The sequence below is a fragment of the Mytilus californianus genome, unplaced genomic scaffold (assembly GCF_021869535.1).
Source record: "Mytilus californianus isolate M0D057914Y unplaced genomic scaffold, xbMytCali1.0.p SCAF_8, whole genome shotgun sequence".
NCBI lineage: Eukaryota > Metazoa > Mollusca > Bivalvia > Mytilida > Mytilidae > Mytilus > Mytilus californianus.
Genome location: NW_026262734.1, coordinates 12,523,942 through 12,543,063, shown reverse-complemented (window position 1 = coordinate 12,543,063; position 19,122 = coordinate 12,523,942). Strand labels below are relative to the sequence as shown.

The 19,122-nt window shown below is 32.1% G+C and overlaps 1 protein-coding gene across 1 annotated transcript; it reads left to right on the top strand.

Moving 5' to 3' along the window:
• The first annotated feature begins 20 nt into the window (after nt 1-20).
• On the top strand, nt 21-17,529 carry LOC127712083 (RUS family member 1-like). The gene is made up of 14 exons (XM_052218288.1): nt 21-201; nt 1,230-1,307; nt 2,632-2,746; nt 4,642-4,687; nt 5,009-5,041; nt 6,814-6,919; nt 9,597-9,698; nt 10,421-10,491; nt 11,416-11,600; nt 12,038-12,095; nt 12,741-12,814; nt 14,794-14,903; nt 16,068-16,116; nt 17,111-17,529. The coding sequence occupies exons 1-14, from the start codon at nt 64-66 to the stop codon at nt 17,281-17,283; spliced, it is 1,338 nt and encodes a 445-aa protein (XP_052074248.1). The 5' UTR covers nt 21-63; the 3' UTR covers nt 17,284-17,529.
• The last annotated feature ends 1,593 nt before the right edge of the window (nt 17,530-19,122 follow it).

Below are 19,122 nucleotides of genomic sequence, written 5' to 3'. Positions count from 1 at the left end.
AAACGTTATCAGTGTCGAGTATTTGAAACCAGTCTTCACACGTGTATTTGTTTTGAAAACAGAATGAATCAGGACATAGTTGTGTGTCAAGAGGTTTATGGTTCATCAAATGTTAAAAAGAAATACATTCTAGAAAGAAGTGGAAGTGTAAAGTCAGTTGACCTGTCACCAAAATTTACATCAGTTTCACATTTTTTTCGGGTGTGTGTGTTTGTAGTTGTACAAATTACAATAAAAAAGGGGGAGGAAAGTTCTGTCAAAGATGATAGGATAAGATAACTGTATTAAACCAGTAGAAGGTTTTTTTTCCAGATTGCATATTCATTTTCATTTTTCTATGCATTCTTATTTTTTTCTGCGACTTTGCTGCTTCAAAGTATACACTTTTGTACACAATTGTTTCCTGCATTAAATTTTTGTGTTGAAGACACAGGCATTTGTCTCAGAATTCCCCCCCCCCCCCCCCTACATATCTTAATATATTAAAGATCATGGTTGTGTTTCAAATATGCTCTTCAAACTGGAACTACAAGATCTACAGACAAGACGCTCAAGCCAGAAGCTATATACTATTTCTGTACAAGGTGGTTGAGGGGCTGGTTCCTGCTATAGAACTAGACGAATATTTAATAAAAGCACGTCCAAAAAGAACAATTACTGCCAAGAAATTTGCCAGCCAAGAACAACACAAAGTGTTTTGAGATTCCAACGAGCAAAACACCACAATATTCTAACTCATTTTTCGTAAAAACAGTGATCGAGTGGAACCACCTTGAAGACCCTGTATTGCACGCACATTGAGAGCCTCAAAACTGCTCTCGTGCACTGTCAATAAATCGTCAGCGCTCTCTCTACCATTGTATTAAAGTCAGTATTGGTATCCACAACGTATTCATACAGACAGATACAGATTGAAGTATACAGATTAAAGTATATAGGTTTTTTTTTCAGAGACATTAGTGCCTGTGGTTGTAGAATATTCATTCATCCTGTTTTGTTTAAAGTTATTTATTTTCAGTTCTTACCAGTCTGGTAGACCAAATCATTCATTTTCAAAATCTTCCTCAGCCCGTCTCCTCAATGAATGCAATGAAAGTTTATTTTTTTATGTTGCTTTATACATGTACATGTTATACGAAAAAGTGTATGTAACCAGGGGTTAGTTTGTTGTTATGCTAATATTTTTTTTTAATTTTGTGATGTTGATTATTTTAGTTGTATATTTTCAGTCTGTTTTTCTACCCCAAGGCTATCCAGAAAGTGTAAGCTCTGATTATGTTACATACCAGATTTGGGATACTATACAGGTTAGTTATTGTGATGTCTGACTGTGTCCATCTGTAGTGAGTGTCATCTTGTGCAGTCATTATCCATGTTGTCTGCCTTACTGTTTATATAAATATACTCCTTGAAAACAGCATGCCAGAATTTAACCAAACTTGCACATCATTATTCTTCAGGACATGAAGTTGTGCACCTGCTATTGTTATTTTTGATCTGAGTTATTTTTTTGTTTCCAAAACCAAAGCATGGACATAACCAAATCTACTTATATCATTTGGAGAACGAGTGACATATCATGTCTATCTTTGAAAGACACAAATATTTATCATTGAATTTGTAATTAGATGAGCAACATGACAGGTGCCACATGTGGAGCAGGATCCTTACCCTTCTGGAATACCTGAGATTACCTGGTATTTGGTGGGGTTCGTGTTTTTCTATGTTATGTTATTGTAGGGTGTTGTTTGTCTGTTGGTTGTTTTTGTTTTATTGCCATGGTGCTGTCAGTTTGTACTTGACTTATGAGTTTAAGGATCCATTTGCGATCTTACGACCCTCTTTTACTAGACAAGACATTAAGGAGAGTGAAACTCAACATCCCAAAGATAACTAAGATCTTCTTAAAAAACTTCTACACCTCTCAATAATTTCAAGGCTTGAGGTCATTGGGGCTCATTTAACTCTCTGCACATGGCTATAGCTTGTACATAGGTTTTTTTTGTTTTTTTTGGTTTTTGAATTAAATCCTTGTTAGAAGGATAATAAAGAAACTGAAGAAGACCAGTAGCCGAAATGTCTTACAAAATAGTTTATTTACTACAATAATATTTGGTTTTTGTTTTTATTTTTTGTTGAAAAATTAATATGTTATTGAAAATTTCTGAGGACCAAGAACAAGAGTGAATAAAATCAATGGCAATTGTTCTTTATTAGCCATTCACATGATCCACGACAATAACAATATCAGTCACGATTGCACATGTGTCTCCTTCAAAAACCTCTAGAAAACTTTGTTTTACTCACATAATAAAGTGTGTATGATATTGCTTTTTCACACTGTATCAGCCTTGAACCAATATATTCCCTCAAGCAGAACTCTCTGGATTATATTGTTGTCTCGGGTTGATACAGATGTGATATTTAAAAAGCCATGATATTCTGTATTTTATTTGTGTTGAAAAAATTATTTTCGATAATGTTAGGTCCCATTACATGATGTTGTGATACAAACAAATTATTTACAGTACATCCATTAAATTTTGGATTTAAATTTAGACTTAAATCTAGATCCTAGCCCATTCATTATAATATTACAAAACTTGTCTACCGGTATCATTTTTTTCCCAGGCATTTTGTAGCAGTATAACTGGAACCCTTGCTCACCAGGCTGTACTAAAAGGTGTAGGAGTTGGTGATGAGTCTGCCACAGTACTGGCTGCTACTATAACTTGGTTACTTAAAAGTAGGTGTAGGAGTTGGTTACTTAGGATGAAAAATTTTGTCCTGCATTTTTTTTTAAGTTGTAATCTCTGTCCTGCCATTTTATTTTTCACTCTATTCGGTCCTGCCTTTTTTTTTATTAGTTTATCCTGACTTTTTTACATAAATTGTCATCCTGCCTTTTTTTTTTAGCAAAGTTGCTCAATCTGCCTCTTTTTTTTTTATTCAAAACTCCTGTCCTGCCCTTTTTTTCAGATTTCATCCTAGCTCCCCATAAAAATCAAATGGTAGCTCCCTTAGCCAAGATCGATTGCACTAGAAACATCTCATTTTAATAACATCATAATGGGAAAATATCACTTGTATTTTGTATGCCTTAGAATTAAATTCCATGAATTTAAAAAAAAAATATTTTAGTTTTGTGTCTCTGAATGATTCACAAATCTTCTACTAATCAAATATTAGTGAAAGGAGATGTAGGATATACATAGATGAGACAGCAACAGAATGACAGAAATAACCAACAAAAACCCACCCATTTCTGATTTAGTCTGAGTTAAACAATAGACAAAATTATTTGTCTAAACAAATTATATCAGTTGTGAATCAATTAAACACAAACTATCAAAGGTCTGCCATCATAACCAATTACCGGTATTCTCCATTACAATTTAACTTTATCTTTAAGATATGACAATATGAGACTTGTTATTTTTGTATTTTCAATTAGATGTGGATCTTACAGTTTTTTTTAGTCATTAACTACAGGATGTGTAGAGAGCTAGAGACTGCAGATTTTTGTTACTTATTTTTCTATTGAAAAAATAGTTGAACATTGGGGACATATTTGATATTTGAAATTTATGTTTACAAGTCGAATGAACAAAAACAGAAACAGTGCAAATTATTTAGATGTACAGGAGGATTAAAAGATCAAGAAAGGGTTTAAATTTGTAATGTACTACACAAAAGTTTAAAAATAGATATAAGCAATGGCATAGATAAGTTATTGATCAGAGTTACTTCCCTTGTAACACTCTTGCTGGAATATTTACCATTTGTATTATCATATTTATATAATTTAAATATCTGAGTTTTTTTTCTAGATTAAGGGGAAGGTTTTGTAAATAAAATGGCTATTATAATTAATATTATTTAATAAAGTAATTTTTGTTTGAAATGTAACGACAAATGAATTACTTGAGATCTGGTGGCAAGGCCAATTGTATCTATTAGAAACTTTCAGTAAGTTGGTTAATCAGATGTGGATTCTAAAAAATTCTAATTTCTAGACATATAGTACTGTAATTCAATAGTACTTAAATTAAGATATGAATGAAACAAGAAGTGAGGATCATATTCCATTACATTGAGGTATGGCTAGTCAGCATTCAGTTCGGTTTCATTGATGACATGTTTTATTTATACAGCATTTCTGTAACATTTCAGTTTAATTAAGTTATTTTTGTTTAATAAATAGGTTACAACTAACTAAATAGTACCTGTAGGTGAATTTTATTAACAGTGCTGAGGTCAGATTATAAGCTCTATGCAATAATAGATAGAATTGATTGTCTTAAAAAGAGTTACAAGTAGATTCTAAAGTAACTCATTCAGGTTTTAATCAAATGACTTAAATTTGATATTAACTTCTCATTACATGTTTCAACTGAAAAAAGTTAATTTGACAGGAATTATGCTCCGTGGGAATGGGATACAGATTTAACCTCCCCATAGTTACAAACTTTTCATTAATTGCTCCTCAGGATTCGAATCCCTCCGCAGATTTAGGATCGGGATTCCTGATGTGTATTATCTGTGTGATTTATCCATGAATTTTCAATTATTTTTATATGAATTATAACTACCTGTAGTGAGTCATAACTAACATTATTTTTCATTTTTAATTTATTTCAGATGGTACTGGTATGCTTGGAAGGATTATGTTTGCATGGATACAAGGGTAGGTATTATTACTGTCGTTTATTAATTAGATAAATAGGTATACTGGGAAGCATTCTGTTTATTACTAATGTGAGGGAGGGGGACTCAGTACTGTATGATAATGTATAGTAACATAGAAAGTAGAATTGTCAGGACTATACAGAAGATATAAAGTAATGTGTGACCTTGACAAGGCCATTATTGTTAAAGGTCATGTTATCACTCAAAGTTAATTTTAGATTGCTGAAAAAATCGTAGAACCCTTTTTAGAATGTTTTTCTTCTAAAAATATTTGTGATGAAAAAATCATAATATTATCATCTGATTACTTTATTTTCAGAACAAGTTTAGACTGTGATGCAAAAAGATGGAGGTTAGTGAATGTTTTTCAAATAATTAAATAATCTATTCAAAAACTTATGAAGAAGAAAAAATATTAAATGCATCAGAATTGTTATACTTGTAGTAATGATTCGACATGAAGGTACAATTATATAACATTAAAAGTGAGGACCTAAAGATGCTTGTTGAAGGTTTCAAAAACAGTGAATTTAAATAGACCAGTTTGAGCTATTATAAGCAGTTGTGTTCTAGGCAGCAGGAGCATTAAGTGTTACCCTTGACTTTTCGTCTTTCCGTCCATCCCATTTTCTGCACTCTAACTTAAGTTTTCCTCATCCAAATTTAATGAAACTCGTACACAATGCTAAGAACCAAAACTCAGACAGGGATCGACTTTGGACAATGAGTCACGGTTCTAGAGTTATGTCCCTTTATAACTTGGAAAATTGCAAATATTTTCATTTCTGCACTCTAACAAGTTTGTATCATCAAAATTTTATGAATCTCGGACACAATGCTAAGAACCACAACACTCAGACAGTGTTCCAATTTGGGTTGTGAGTCATTTACCGTTCTAAAGTTATGTCCCTTTTTAACTTGGAAAATTGCAAAGCTTGAGCAGGGGCATTCGTGTCCTCAGACACATTCTTCTTTTATTTAAAGTTTTATTTACTGTCTGCGTTCATATCTCACACATTTTTACCATCTCAACTGAAACTACAAGACTTCTTTGAACCAAATATGGGAGGAAAAGGATATGAAAGATTCCTTATAAAAATTCAAATTTTGTTTTCATGAGGAAAAAATCTGGAAGCCAATAACAATTATTAATTTTAGTTTACCATTCCACAATTTCTTCTCCTCTGAAATCATTTAGGACTGATGACTTTAAAGGGAGGTCCTTTATGAAGATCCCTATTTTGAGCTGATTGGTTGGTTAACATGGACAAAATGACATGGATTCCCATTCAACTTTATGAAAATTCCTGGCTACAGGCCTGATGAGGATTTTTTTTATAAGAAAATTTCATACATTCAGAACAAATGAAAAACATAACAACCAAATGCAACTATTGATTCTAATTGGTTAATTCTAAATTTCTTCTCTGCTCACACTTACATTACATGGTTATTAACTTCATAGGTAAAATGATGTTGGACCCTCTAAAAAAAATTGGCATTTAGTACTAAATAAATTGGCATATAAGACAGTAACAATGCCACATAGGCTGGCATTGAAATCCCATATTTCTTCTCTTCTGAAACTTCCCTAGTATGTTGTTTTATTTAAACCAAACTTGGAATGAATGATTTATGGAAGGTCCATTTTAAAGAATTTCTCAATGTGTTCTTATACAACAAAAATTTAGCTGCTTGAGTCATTTCTTTGTCCTGATAGGAATTTTTTTTTAAAAACTGCATAGGAGTAATGTTTTGGAGACCTTTTATAAATTAAAGATGGTCCTTCATTAAAATTCCTCTTGTTATTCCCCCTGGACAAACAACATATGGTCCAACAAGGATTTCTTGATTCTGATTGTGCAATTTGATCAATTTTGGGGAGCCCCAATTGTTAATTTTATGTATAGTTCCAGTTGATTGATACAGGCTCTAAAGAGCACTAGTGTATTTACCCCTTGACAGCATTGAACCAAATTGAAATAAAGTTGACTGAATTAATGCATGAAAAGTCATTTATAAAAAGTCCTTAACATAAGGCTTATTAAAGCAAAATATTAGTCCTACCAAACATAAACAATGTGTGTCATAGTACAGTATATTGATTGAACCATTATGCTTTAGGTTGTTTGCTGATATCCTCAATGATCTGGCGATATTTATGGAAATTTTAGCACCAAGTTTTCCATGGCTATTTACACCTATTGTTTGCACAGCAGGTGTTTGCAAGGTAAGGTCTATACAACCTTAGATGTATTCTTAGTTTGAATGAAAGCTTTAATCAATGGCTTATGCAGTAGATAACATTCACATCTATATACACTAATTTCTAGCTTTAATATATGCTATTGAAGGAAATGAAATTTTTCTTTATTTTTTTTCCATCCTCACAAGATCAACAGGCACAAAAGTATAGTGGTGTTGAAAAACTCGGAATTACTGTGCTTGTAAAAATATTTATTAAAGTAAGTTACTGTGGATTCAGTATTGTTCGTGGGATACCAATTTTCGTTGATTTCGTGGGTTCAGGTGAACCACGAAATTCAAATGTTCAATGAATTACAAGTTTTCTACTGTGTTGAATGCAGACTTTAAGCAAAACAACAAAATTAAATATCCACGAAAATGCAAGATTTCGTCAACCAACGAAAATTGATACCAATGAAAATAAATGAATCCACAGTAGCTTCTGGTGTTTTCAAGTTTTCCTTAATAATTTGTAGCCCCCCTCACTTTATGCATTAAAAAAAATTCCCAGCAACCCTTTTTATTTCTCAATATTTTTGTCCCCCTTTGCAAGGAACTTTGAAATACCAGACGTCAAGTTGTCCGAAATATGTATGCACTTGTATTTTTTTTTTTTCTGCAAAAAAGGCGCATTCAAAAACTGTAAGTCTATGAAAACGGTCAACACCATGGGCAAAGAAAAATGACAAACAACAGTTCATAAAACTACTACATAGAAAACTAAAGACTGAGTAACACAAACCCCACCAAAAAGCCAGGAAGAAACTTAATATTAAAGTTCTATCAATCACTTTCTTATTTTCATGGAAATAGACATTGCATGGACCTGAATGACAAAGAGAACCCCAAAATTAACTGTAACATAAACAGTAATTTGAACTTGATCGTTTGCTCATAATAGAAACAGGATAGATTGCATGCAATGCAATCAAAATCCTATGGAACTGACTTGATATCTAAATCTTCCTTTGATAGTTCAAACAAAATAGTGCAGTGAAGTGATCATTCTTTAGATCCTATCCAGCCATTATGTCAAACAATTTTTTAATGATACTTTATACTTGGATATTCAAGTTACAATATGATGTGTATATTATAAAGAATTACCATACTGGTTCAAGAAACATTTTCTTTATTAAGATTTACACATATGAATCTGTGATAAAAATAGGTTCAACTACAAATGTACAATTACAAACAAAGGAAGTTGACTCCAAATCAATTTGCCTAGCTAAATACAATCCAATCTTTTATTTTAAATTCACAAAATTACAAATTTAAAGCAATCTTTACCCTTCAGAGCTCACAAGCACTATGATTTTCCGATTATAGTAGGTCGTCATTATGTTTTCCTGTCTGTGTATCTGTTTATTTGTACATTGGACCTTCTGTCTCATAACAGCCTTAAGTTTTGGATAAAGTAGTATACCATAAAGTTGTAGTCACATGCTTGTTCATTATGATATATAAAATATATGCCAAATAAGGATTTTGACACAGATTAAGTGGTTCACTGAACATGTAAATTTGACAGTGTGCGCTGGGCATGACATGCTATTATAAGTTATATGGTTCGCTACTGACCCCCTACGGATCCAAAGAGGGTTATTAAAATCCATAGGGGATGAGGCCGAAGGCCGAATCTATGTATTTTACTCACCCTCTATGGTCCGTAAGGGGTCCGTAGTGAACCCTATAACGAATTTATCGCACACAGGACTTTTCATGCAGCGTTTTGTAGAAAAAGAAACAATGAAAAACAACAAAATCAATAGATGACGTCACCATTAATAGTAGATGTGACGTCATGAACCCCCTATGAAACTTACTAACCCTATAATTTACCCGCGGTGCGATAATATAAGTTATATGATTAGCTACTGACCCCCTATGGATCCATAGAGGGTCAGTAGTGAACCATATAATGAATTTATCGCATGCAGTACTTTTTCTGCTGCGTTTTGTAGAACAATAAACAATGAAATACAACAACACCAATAGAGGAAGTCACCATTAACAGTAGACGTAACGTCATGAACACCCTATGAAATTTACTAACACCCTAAGGATCCATAGGGGTCACCATGTGACGGCATTAAACCAATCACGACGTCATATTTTACCTGCAGTGCGATAAGGACACATATTCTTTTGTGAACCTGTATTTGCATTATTACATTGCAAGAAATATAAGTGTACACTATATTAAGATATGCATTTAATTGTTCTTTGTTGTTCAGTTCTGTTACAAGCAGTATTGGTACAGGGTACATGTTTTTTTGTTTAATTTGAAAATAAGATGTGATATGATAGTTAATGAGACAACTATCCATAACAGACCAAAGGACAAAGACGCGAAACATAATGGGTTATCCTATGGCCTTCCACAACGAGCAAACCCATGTACCGTAGAGTAAGCTTTAAAAGAAATCCAAAAGAGTAAATCAACTTCCTAATTAGTACTACAACAAAAGATGAAAAAAATATTTATGACACCAAGCAACCGACAATAACCACTGGACTACAGACTACTGTCTTGGCATTGGCACCTAAAAAATTTGGCAAGTTCAATATGTCTGTGAGTGCTCTACCCTCTCTCATGCATGTTTTATTTGTGCAAGGTAAATGAAATTATCTTAAAACAATTTGCATTTTTCTAGTCAATAGTAGGTGTTGCAGGTGGAGCCACTAGAGCAGCCTTGACACAACATCAAGCAAGAAGAAACAACATGGCTGATGTCTCTGCTAAAGATGGAAGTCAGGTAACTATTATTAGGTCCTTGGTTATTTCTTTTAATCCTGTTCATGTTCACCATTTTGCTCATTAAACATTGGTAGTTTTTCTGCTTTCTCCTGTGGTAATCATAATTTTTTGTTGACTCCTCCTTATGAAATACAAAAGTATAACATTTACAGTGTATCAATTTTTTTCAGTTTATAATAGTTCTGAAAAAAAGAACAGACATTGAGAAAATGTCAGTAAGCAGGAGTTCGTAAAAATTGACATTTAGAGGTTACTTTATAACCAAAGATCTAACATCTTCACCAAATTTAAAATAGACTTAAGCAAAGAGACATTCACTGACATTATTTCTTACTTTTGTAGGCATCAGCCATAGGTACAAAAGAAAAAAAAACTAATACATTTCCTTTTGCACAAATCATTCCTGCCTTTTATCACCAATTTTCGACTCAATACATGCAGTCAATATTCCACAAATAACAAAACTTCTTACATTGGTTGAAGCTGTTTCTACCTGCATGACCGTAAAACTGAAAACAACCAACAGTTTGCATGGAAGTAAGGTATTTGAGGATAACAGGCACCCATACTGTGTTAAGACTAAATGTATAAAGCCAGTTTAATAGAAGATTTTGTGAAATGGATATAGAATATGATTTTCCAGTATTAATATTGTTGTTTAATAGTATTTCTTGTACAGAGATGTCAACATGATATTAAAGTGAACTTTTGTTCTTACAGGAAACTTTGGTGAACTTGGCAGGATTAATCATTAACTTTTTATTGATCCCCATTGTGACCGGTAAACCTATGTAAGTATCATCATTGTAAAAAGGTTATGTTTTGATGACCAGATTGATTTACTGATTGATTGATTGGTTGGTTTGGTTGATTTTGCTTAACATCTTAATAATAGACTTTTATCTTCTAATTGTATTGAGCTGCCTCTGTGCTCTTGTGGTAGTGCAGGAGGTCATAGGTTCCAACCCTTTCCGGGTCAAACGAAAGACTTGAAAATTGGTATTTGCTGCCTCACCGCTTACCTTTAGGGATAAGAGCAAAGACTGGTTGACTTGGAGTCAGAATAATGTGTCTGGGTAGGGTAGGGTGACATGTCTTCCTATGTCTTGTTATCTTGTGAACTAGCACGTTGAATGTCCAGCTCAGCGTGTCAGCCTGGTACAAAGCAGAATTTATGTTCATATCACATTATCATGTTCTTGTCCTGAATATGCATTTAATTTGCCACTGGACCTTAAATAGACATTTATCCATCCATCTAATTGTAATGCATTTACTATTAGAAATTTAAATTACTGCATGAGTTTCCTTTCTGTTAGTTAAAACTTTTCTGTTCAGAGATTCAATCTAGAGCACAGGTAATATATAAAAAAGATCTGACAATTTCAGATCACAGTTTGCTTACCATTAAAGCTTTTAATGTTATACTTGGAATAACAAATATTTTGATTTGTTTGAGTTCAAAATATTATTGTTAAACATACATGGTACACATTTGATCAGACCTATAACATGATTTAGCAGATTCTTATTCCTCACAATGATATTTTTCTTTTTCAAGTTAAAATTCAATGGATGCCAAAGGCATAGATCAATAATCTTTGTCTAAAATTGACAGGTGCTTGAGGACTTACCCATGAAACATTAAATGTAAAAAACCTTGCAATTTTGATGTCACATGTTTCAACATAATTGAATCTTGTGTATATTTTCAGGATAATTTGGAGTTTATTTGTGATATTTACTTGTTTACATCTGTTTGCAAATTATCGTGCTGTTACCTGTGTTGTCATGGAAACTCTTAATCAAGCGCGACTGAATATCATCATAAAAGATTACATGAAGACAGGAATAATATCTCAACCAAAGGCAGTGAATTGTAAAGAACCAGTTATATGGAGTAGGTTTGGAAAAAAAGTACTTGACAAACTTATGAATAAAAGTAGATGTTGGGTATACACATATGAGACAGCAACCCGAATATACTAATAATGTGCACAAGGCAACAATAGACAGATGTCTACACAAAATGTCCAGTTCTAAGTTGTCCAGAGTTTAAAAAGCTGTGAATAAGTATGTTTGATGTGATTCCCTTGATATCATCACATTTATTTTACTTTAAAATTTCAGGAGCATGTAGTCATGACCTTGTTCATCTGTCTGTCTGTCAGCTGGTTCCAAACAAATGTTTTTTTTTTTATTTGAGAATAGTTAAGAGAATAAATGCAATTAAAAATTCAGTCTGTCATAAAAGATAAAACAAAAACAAAAAAACCTCTATTTAAAATGTCTATATATTAGTTTAAGAGTTTAAGTTCCTCACAATTTCTTTTTTAGAAACGAGACGCAAATTACAGATATATTTAGGTTCATCAGTTAGTTCTGTTTGTAAGAGGTATGTCAGTTTTTATATCGAATTATATGTAGCTTTATACTGCTTTACTGGCTTGAAAGAAAATAGAGAACTATGGCTTTTAGTTTCTACTGGTCGAGGACCAGTTACTGTTAGTTACCAGTAACATCACCTGCTGTTTTGTTCAATAAAGGAAGCATTTTGTAAACCCAGCAGACTGCTGATTTTTTCCAACAAATATTTTAACTTCATTTGTTAAAAGTCTATTTTGTTTGATCCGATTTAGATGGGAAAATGCAGAATTGTCTATAAATTATACGCTCTGTGGGAAGATACATGTGTGGGTACATGACATCATTACTTGATGACATCCTTGATTTTAGAAAATTATGTTAAAAGAATATTGCCCCAAAGAGTTCCTGTTTAAAATTATTTGAGAGAAACTGAAATTCTGATGGTAACCTGTACTCACTCAGTATTGTTAGCATAAATAAATTATTGATGTAAAATTCCAATATTTTAATTTTGTTATATGTTGAAGAAATATTTCCATTATTGTATACTTTTCAAATAAATAAAAGTTTATTTACCACATTTACTGTTCAAAATACAATCAGCAATTTACGAAGTAAACTACGATTGGTAATGTCTCTGAATTTAAATAATCTATATTTTGTTTTCTTACAGTTCCAAAGATCTACAAAGTATGTTACATATATACAGAGACAGTCAGTACTTACTTATGTTAGATCTAAAGAATAGTAAGTAATCTGTATGTTTACAAAATAAATGTTGCAAAGTAGTTACAAAAACAAAATACAATAAAATGCTCCATGGGGCTAAGCTCGATACAACAGGAGAGGTCGAAACCCTGAACAGTTGGTATTGACACTACATTCAAGCTTGATACAGCTCTAAATTTGTATTGTGATTAAATATTTGACACAGCAAAGGTTTCTGATACAGAGTGAATGTGGTTAAAGAACTGAAAAAATTGAAATTGGACTTTTTTACATAATTTTTAGAAAATTTTACAAAAAATGAAAACAATTTCCAAAATATCATTCATCATAAAAACAATCATCTATTAATCTTACGTTGAATTATTTTTCAAAATATCTGATGATGAACAGTAAATTTCAACTGTATTTATATATAATTTCTTCTCTAAAATTAGAATTTGATGCTGTATCTATTTTTAACCATGAATCTAGTTACTATTTAGTAATACTATAAAACCCGTGAATTCAATTTTTGTTAAAATCAAACTTATTTAAATTTTGGACCCTTTGGACCTTAATGTGGACCAATTTGAAAACTGGACCCAAATTCAAAAATTTAAATACACAGTTAGCATATCAAAGAACCCCAACTATTAAATTTTTGTTGAAATCAAACAAAGTTTAATTTTGGACCCTTTGGACTATAATGTGGACAATTTGAAAACAGGCCCCAAAATTAAAAATCTAAATACATGGGTAGATTTGGCATATCAAAGAACCCCAATAATTCAATTTTTTATTAAAACCAAACAAAGTTTGATTTTAGACCCTTTCGACCTCAGTGATGACCAATTTAAAAACAGGGTCCAAAATTTAAATACATGGTTAGATTCAGCATATTAAAGAACCCCAAGACTTTGAATTAAACCCCATTGAAATTGGTAAAGAAATAAGCAATTTATACAAAGTATTAGAAAAATATTAGTTTTGGACCATTTTTCTTAAACCGTTAGGGCCATCACCCCCAAAATCAATTGCAACCTTTTTTTTTTGTATGGAACCTTGTGGTACTATTTCATAGAGATTCATAGACTTATACTCAATTTAGTGTCTGGAAACCAGAAAATTCTATGTTTTTGGCCCCTTTTTGGGCCCAAATCCTTTAGGAATTAGGGGCCAAAAAACAGGATTTTCTGGTTTCCAAACAATAAATTGAGTATTTTTTGGCCCCAAATTCCTAAACAGTTTGGGCCATAACCCCCTAAATCAAACCGAACCTTCATTTTGAGATATGGAACCTTGTGGTACAATTTCATAGAGATCCATACATTTATACACAAGTTATTGTCCTGAAACAAGAAAAATGCTTGTTTTTGGCCCCTAATTCCCAAACAGTTAGGACAATAACCCCCAAAATCAATCCCAACCTTCCTTTTGTGGTATTGAACCTTGTGTTACAATTTTATAGAGATCTTTACACTAATGCTCAAGTTATTGTCTGGGAACCAAATGTCTTTGGACGACAACAATGTCATACCATTATACGACAGCAAAATTTTTTGGGGTCGTATAGAAATTAAGAAATGGTCAAAAGTGTACAACATCCAAATATAAAAGGTAAACTACCAAATACAAACCCACAACAATAAAAGCTATAAGAAGAGAATGGTGGCTCTATATTTTGACTGTTTTGATTTTGTTGTTGAATAATGATATACGTCATGATCACACAAGAACAAAGTCATGACTATATTAAGTGGTTGTACCTTGACGATTGCTTTATTTTAGTAGCCTGTAACTTTAAATGTTTAAAGGATCAAGGCCAGGTGTTGACAGGGTTAGCATCTCCTGCTATGCAAGCACCACAGGTCATGTGAATCTATAGTTTCTGCATTAGAAGGTGATCATTTCAAAGTCCTTTGTGTTATGTATAGTTTTGGACCCCATGAATAAAGGCATTGTATCCTAATTTTGTTTGCACTGTTCTCAGTACATTTATTGCATGATGTTTATTGTAGGTTGTATCAACATAGTACTTTCTCAATCAAGTACGATAGAAAATCAGATGCAAAGCTGTTTACAGGCAGAAATTATAAATTATATTTATGAAATGTTATATTTACCTAACGTAAGTTTGAGTTCTAATATTGTCTTTGAAATAAATTCTCTGTAAAAAGAATTTCAAACATTTCTTTAATATAAAAATCAGGTTAAAATTCTTTAAACCAGGAATGGAAAAAAATTATTGAGACGATGACAGATAGGTCATATCTGTTGTTTTTTATGATACAGATATTCAGTAATGGTTTAATCATGATGGTGACTGTAAAACTTTGAAGTGATGGCTTCAAATTAACCATTTAGAATTCTTGTTTTATTAGCTTTCTGCAAGCATAATTAAGATATCAATGTTGGTGGTTTATGATGAGTCACAATTTTGCCCTTGAAATTGCAAAAAATAGTAAAATTCTATCCTTTCCGAACTGTGCTAGTTTTATCTATAAATGAATAAGATAATATAATTTGGCCACTTTTGAACAGAAATGTAAGTTTTGATATCAATGTGATGTCATAAACATGCTGCAATTGACATTTTGACCAACAATTGCCATGTAACATGTAGTTTTTGGCAAAATGAATCTGAGCAAAGGCCTTACCCAGAAAGATATTTTTTCAACATCAACTTCTTTGCATATTGATTTCTATCAAAATATTGTTTTCGGTAAAGCAAATACAAATATAAATAACTGGCTTTCAAAATAATATTTTGGCAGTTTTTTGTAGATTTGCATTCTAAGCAAGTATAGTTGGAAGCAATTATGTAAGGCAAAGTTCAAAAATATAAATACTGATATCTGACAGACTAAAGAAAGTCTTGTGCACATCTGAAGCAGTGTTTTCCCCAGAAATTTTGGATAGCATCACATTTTGCGTAAAAATATAAATAGTATTTTTTTTCAATGTCATTTGTCGTGTTTTGACAATGCTGTCTTTCCTTTTTGTAATGTACATTTTAATTTAAGTATATGTTATATGTGTGCAAATGTTCAGACTGAAGGATGCTATTTGATGGAAATATTATACTTCTTTTTATCAGAATAAAATGTTCACTTTTCTGTATTTCCTTTAGAAAAACTTTACAAATTGCTGAGAATCAAAATGGATGACTTTTATGGTATTCTGTTTATACACAGTAGAATCTTTTTGAGTTTGATAATTCCCAAAGTATTTTACAGCTGGAAATATTTATACAAGAGTCAGATTATTTTTATGTTATTTGTAATATTTTCAGCAAACTCCACAGAAAAATATTGATTCGATTGCAGAAGCTTTAAGAAATGGTAAGTTTATAATGTAAATGTTCTCAGCTTTTATAAAACATGAAATGAAGGAAATAAGTAGAACTACAACCTTCAGTGTAAAAGTTGTTGATTTGAAGTAAAGGAGTTGATTACTACTACAATTAATTCAATTACACAACTTCTATATGATACACAATACATTAATGTTTTACTTGTTGTACCTATGTGACCAGAAGAGACAACTAGCTGAAGTAGTACACATTTTTATTTAGGGACCAGCTGAAGCTCGCCTCCGGGTTCGAGATATTCTCGCGGTGTTGAAGACCCATTGGTGGCCTTGGGCTGTTTTCTGCTCTTTGGTTGGGTTGTTGTCTCTTTGACACATTCCTCGTTTCCATTCTCAATTTTAATTAACTATCAGTCAGATTAATCTAATCATGCACACTATCTTGATTACAAATTGTCGGCAAATATACCTCTGTGAAAGTAGCATGAAAACAAGGATGAGTCTAACCTTCCAGAACTCTTGATTTCATTCTGGGTTTTAATGGGAATTCCTAATACACAAATTTAAGTTTTAGTGTTTTCTGTTCATGTGCATTATTTTTGTTATTCGTTACTCCTGACTTGTTGGATAATAAGTACAAGATATCAAACTAACTATGTTTATAATGGAATAACAAAGAAATAAGAAAACAAAATATAAGAGGACAATAAAGAAACAAAGTCCTCTTATATTTTGTTTTTTTATTCCTCCATTATAAACATAGTTAGTTTGATATCTTGTACTTATTATTTGTTAGAATATGAGGCTGACTGTTAGATTGTACACACTTTAGCATTTAGGTAAAAGATAATATGAAAACATGTAGTTGCATGCCTTGTCCACAATATACCATACATTTTGTTTGTGTCTAAATTTTGTATGTCTGTGGTAAACATTTTACTGTGAAATTAACAATATGCAATCATTTCACTGTCTATTCAAGTGCATTGTTCAAGGCTGTGAAACACAATTTTTCAAATTTTTCAGGTGATTGTGGGTCAACAGCACATCAGTCATACCACTACACTCTATCTGTTATAGACAGGTTTAGAGCAGATTTACATGACAGTGGATGGTTGACAGATCCTGTCTTATTAGGACCTCAAGAATGGAGATGTACCTGGGACATTAATGGACTCTCAGACAAGAAACATTATTGATTAATTACATTAAATATTACTGACTACCTAGTACTGTAGATCCATTTATTCTTGTGTAAAATTTTATTTATTATGGAGAAATGGTATTTTTTGGGCACTTGTGTTCATGGGTTTGGATAAATTCTGCATACAGCTTAGAAACTTTGTGTTTTATTGAACACATAGAGGTGATGTCAACGTAAATTTGTTCCTCAAGAAATGTAAATAATATAATATATTATAAATACATAAAGGGAATGAAATTCAGTGGGTTTTTTTTCTGACAGTGACAGCTTACTTTTGGTTAAGTCTTATTTGTACCTCAGTTTAAGTGATATTTCATGTCATTTCACTTTTCTTAATACACAAAAAGGATCAAGACTTCCTAAAAATAACAGAGGACACCAAAAACAAATACCCATCTGCTCCCAAAACAAGACCAATACCAGGTATATATTGCATGATCTTTTTTACCACAGTGTCTGGTAAGATGGAGGGCTTGGTACTCTCAAACATATTAAATGTGCTTGTCCTGAGAAAGAACTATTGTCTAGAAACATAAGAAGGTATACTTTCAATACATGTATTAGCTGTGACTTTACATTAAAATCGTGACACATCATGCAGTAGGCAACAACTGCTTGAAGTTTGACTAGGACTCAAGTAGGCAGTACAAAAGTAAAGGTCAACAATTAATTTCGTCTGGGATATGTCCATTGTCCTTGACCTCATTTTCATGGTTCAGTGACTACTTAAAAAAAAAGTTAAGATTTTTTGTAATGTTAATTAGGTTAACTATATTTGATGTATTGAAATATTTTACGATGTACATGTCAGTCTGGCAGCTTTTATTTGAAAAAAGTAAAATAACAAAAATACCGAACTCCAAGGAAAATTCAAATCGGAAAGTCCCTTATCAAATGGCAAAATCAAAAGCTCAAACACAACAAACGAATGGAAAACAACTATATATTCCTGACTTGGTACAGGCATTTCCTAAAGTAGAAAATGGTAGATTAAACCGGGTTTATAGCTAGCTAAACCTCTCACTTGTATGACAGTCACATAAAATTCCAATATATTGACAACAATGTGTGACCTTGACCTCGTTTCATGGTTCATTGCTCAGTGTTAAGTTTTTGTGTTTTGGTCTGTTTTTCTTAAACTTTAAGCAATAGGTCAACTATATTTGGTGTATGGAATGATTGTAAGGTGTATATGTTTGTCTGGCAGGTATCATCTGACCTTGACCTCATTTTCATGGTTCATTGGTCAATGTTAAGTTTTCATGGTTAAGTTTGTTTCTTAGAAACTATAAGCAATAGGTCAATTATATATGGTGATTGTAAGGTGTACATGTATTTCCAGTTTGGTTTATCTGACCTTGTCCTAATTTTCTTGGATCATGTTAAGTTTATGTGATACTTGAAGTAAAGCTTTATATTTAGGACTATCAGCATAAAACCAATGCATGGTCAGTAAAGCAGGCGAGACATTTCAGCGTGTGCACTCTTGTAAATCTTGATGAGATCTGAAAAATCTGAATTTTGGAATTAAATCTTGAGTGTTCTTTCATCTTTTGTTTCCATGGAACAGTTTCACCCAGTTATAAGGATCTGTTAATCTTATTTTCAGAAAGTAATGGCCATTGCTGATTGTGAGAATGTGTAAAATAACTTGTAGATGTTCACTTGCTTCAATGAACAACTATTTCCTTTTATGTAATAAAGAAATACAAGTTGAACATAATCACTACTATTACTTCCCTTGTATTAATTCTTTTTCCAATATTACAACTCACATCCATAGTAACCAATAGTAAGCACACGATTAATGTCTCACTCGCTTTACTGATCATGA

Bases quoted from the DNA above. Each gene is read 5' to 3' on its own strand.
- LOC127712083 (XM_052218288.1), top strand. From the start codon at position 64: ATGAATCAGGACATAGTTGTGTGTCAAGAGGTTTATGGTTCATCAAAT. The intron at 12,815-14,793 runs GTAAGTAATCTG...TGTTTATTGTAG, and splicing joins TATGTTAGATCTAAAGAATA to GTTGTATCAACATAGTACTT. The intron at 14,904-16,067 runs GTAAGTTTGAGT...TAATATTTTCAG, and splicing joins AAATGTTATATTTACCTAAC to CAAACTCCACAGAAAAATAT.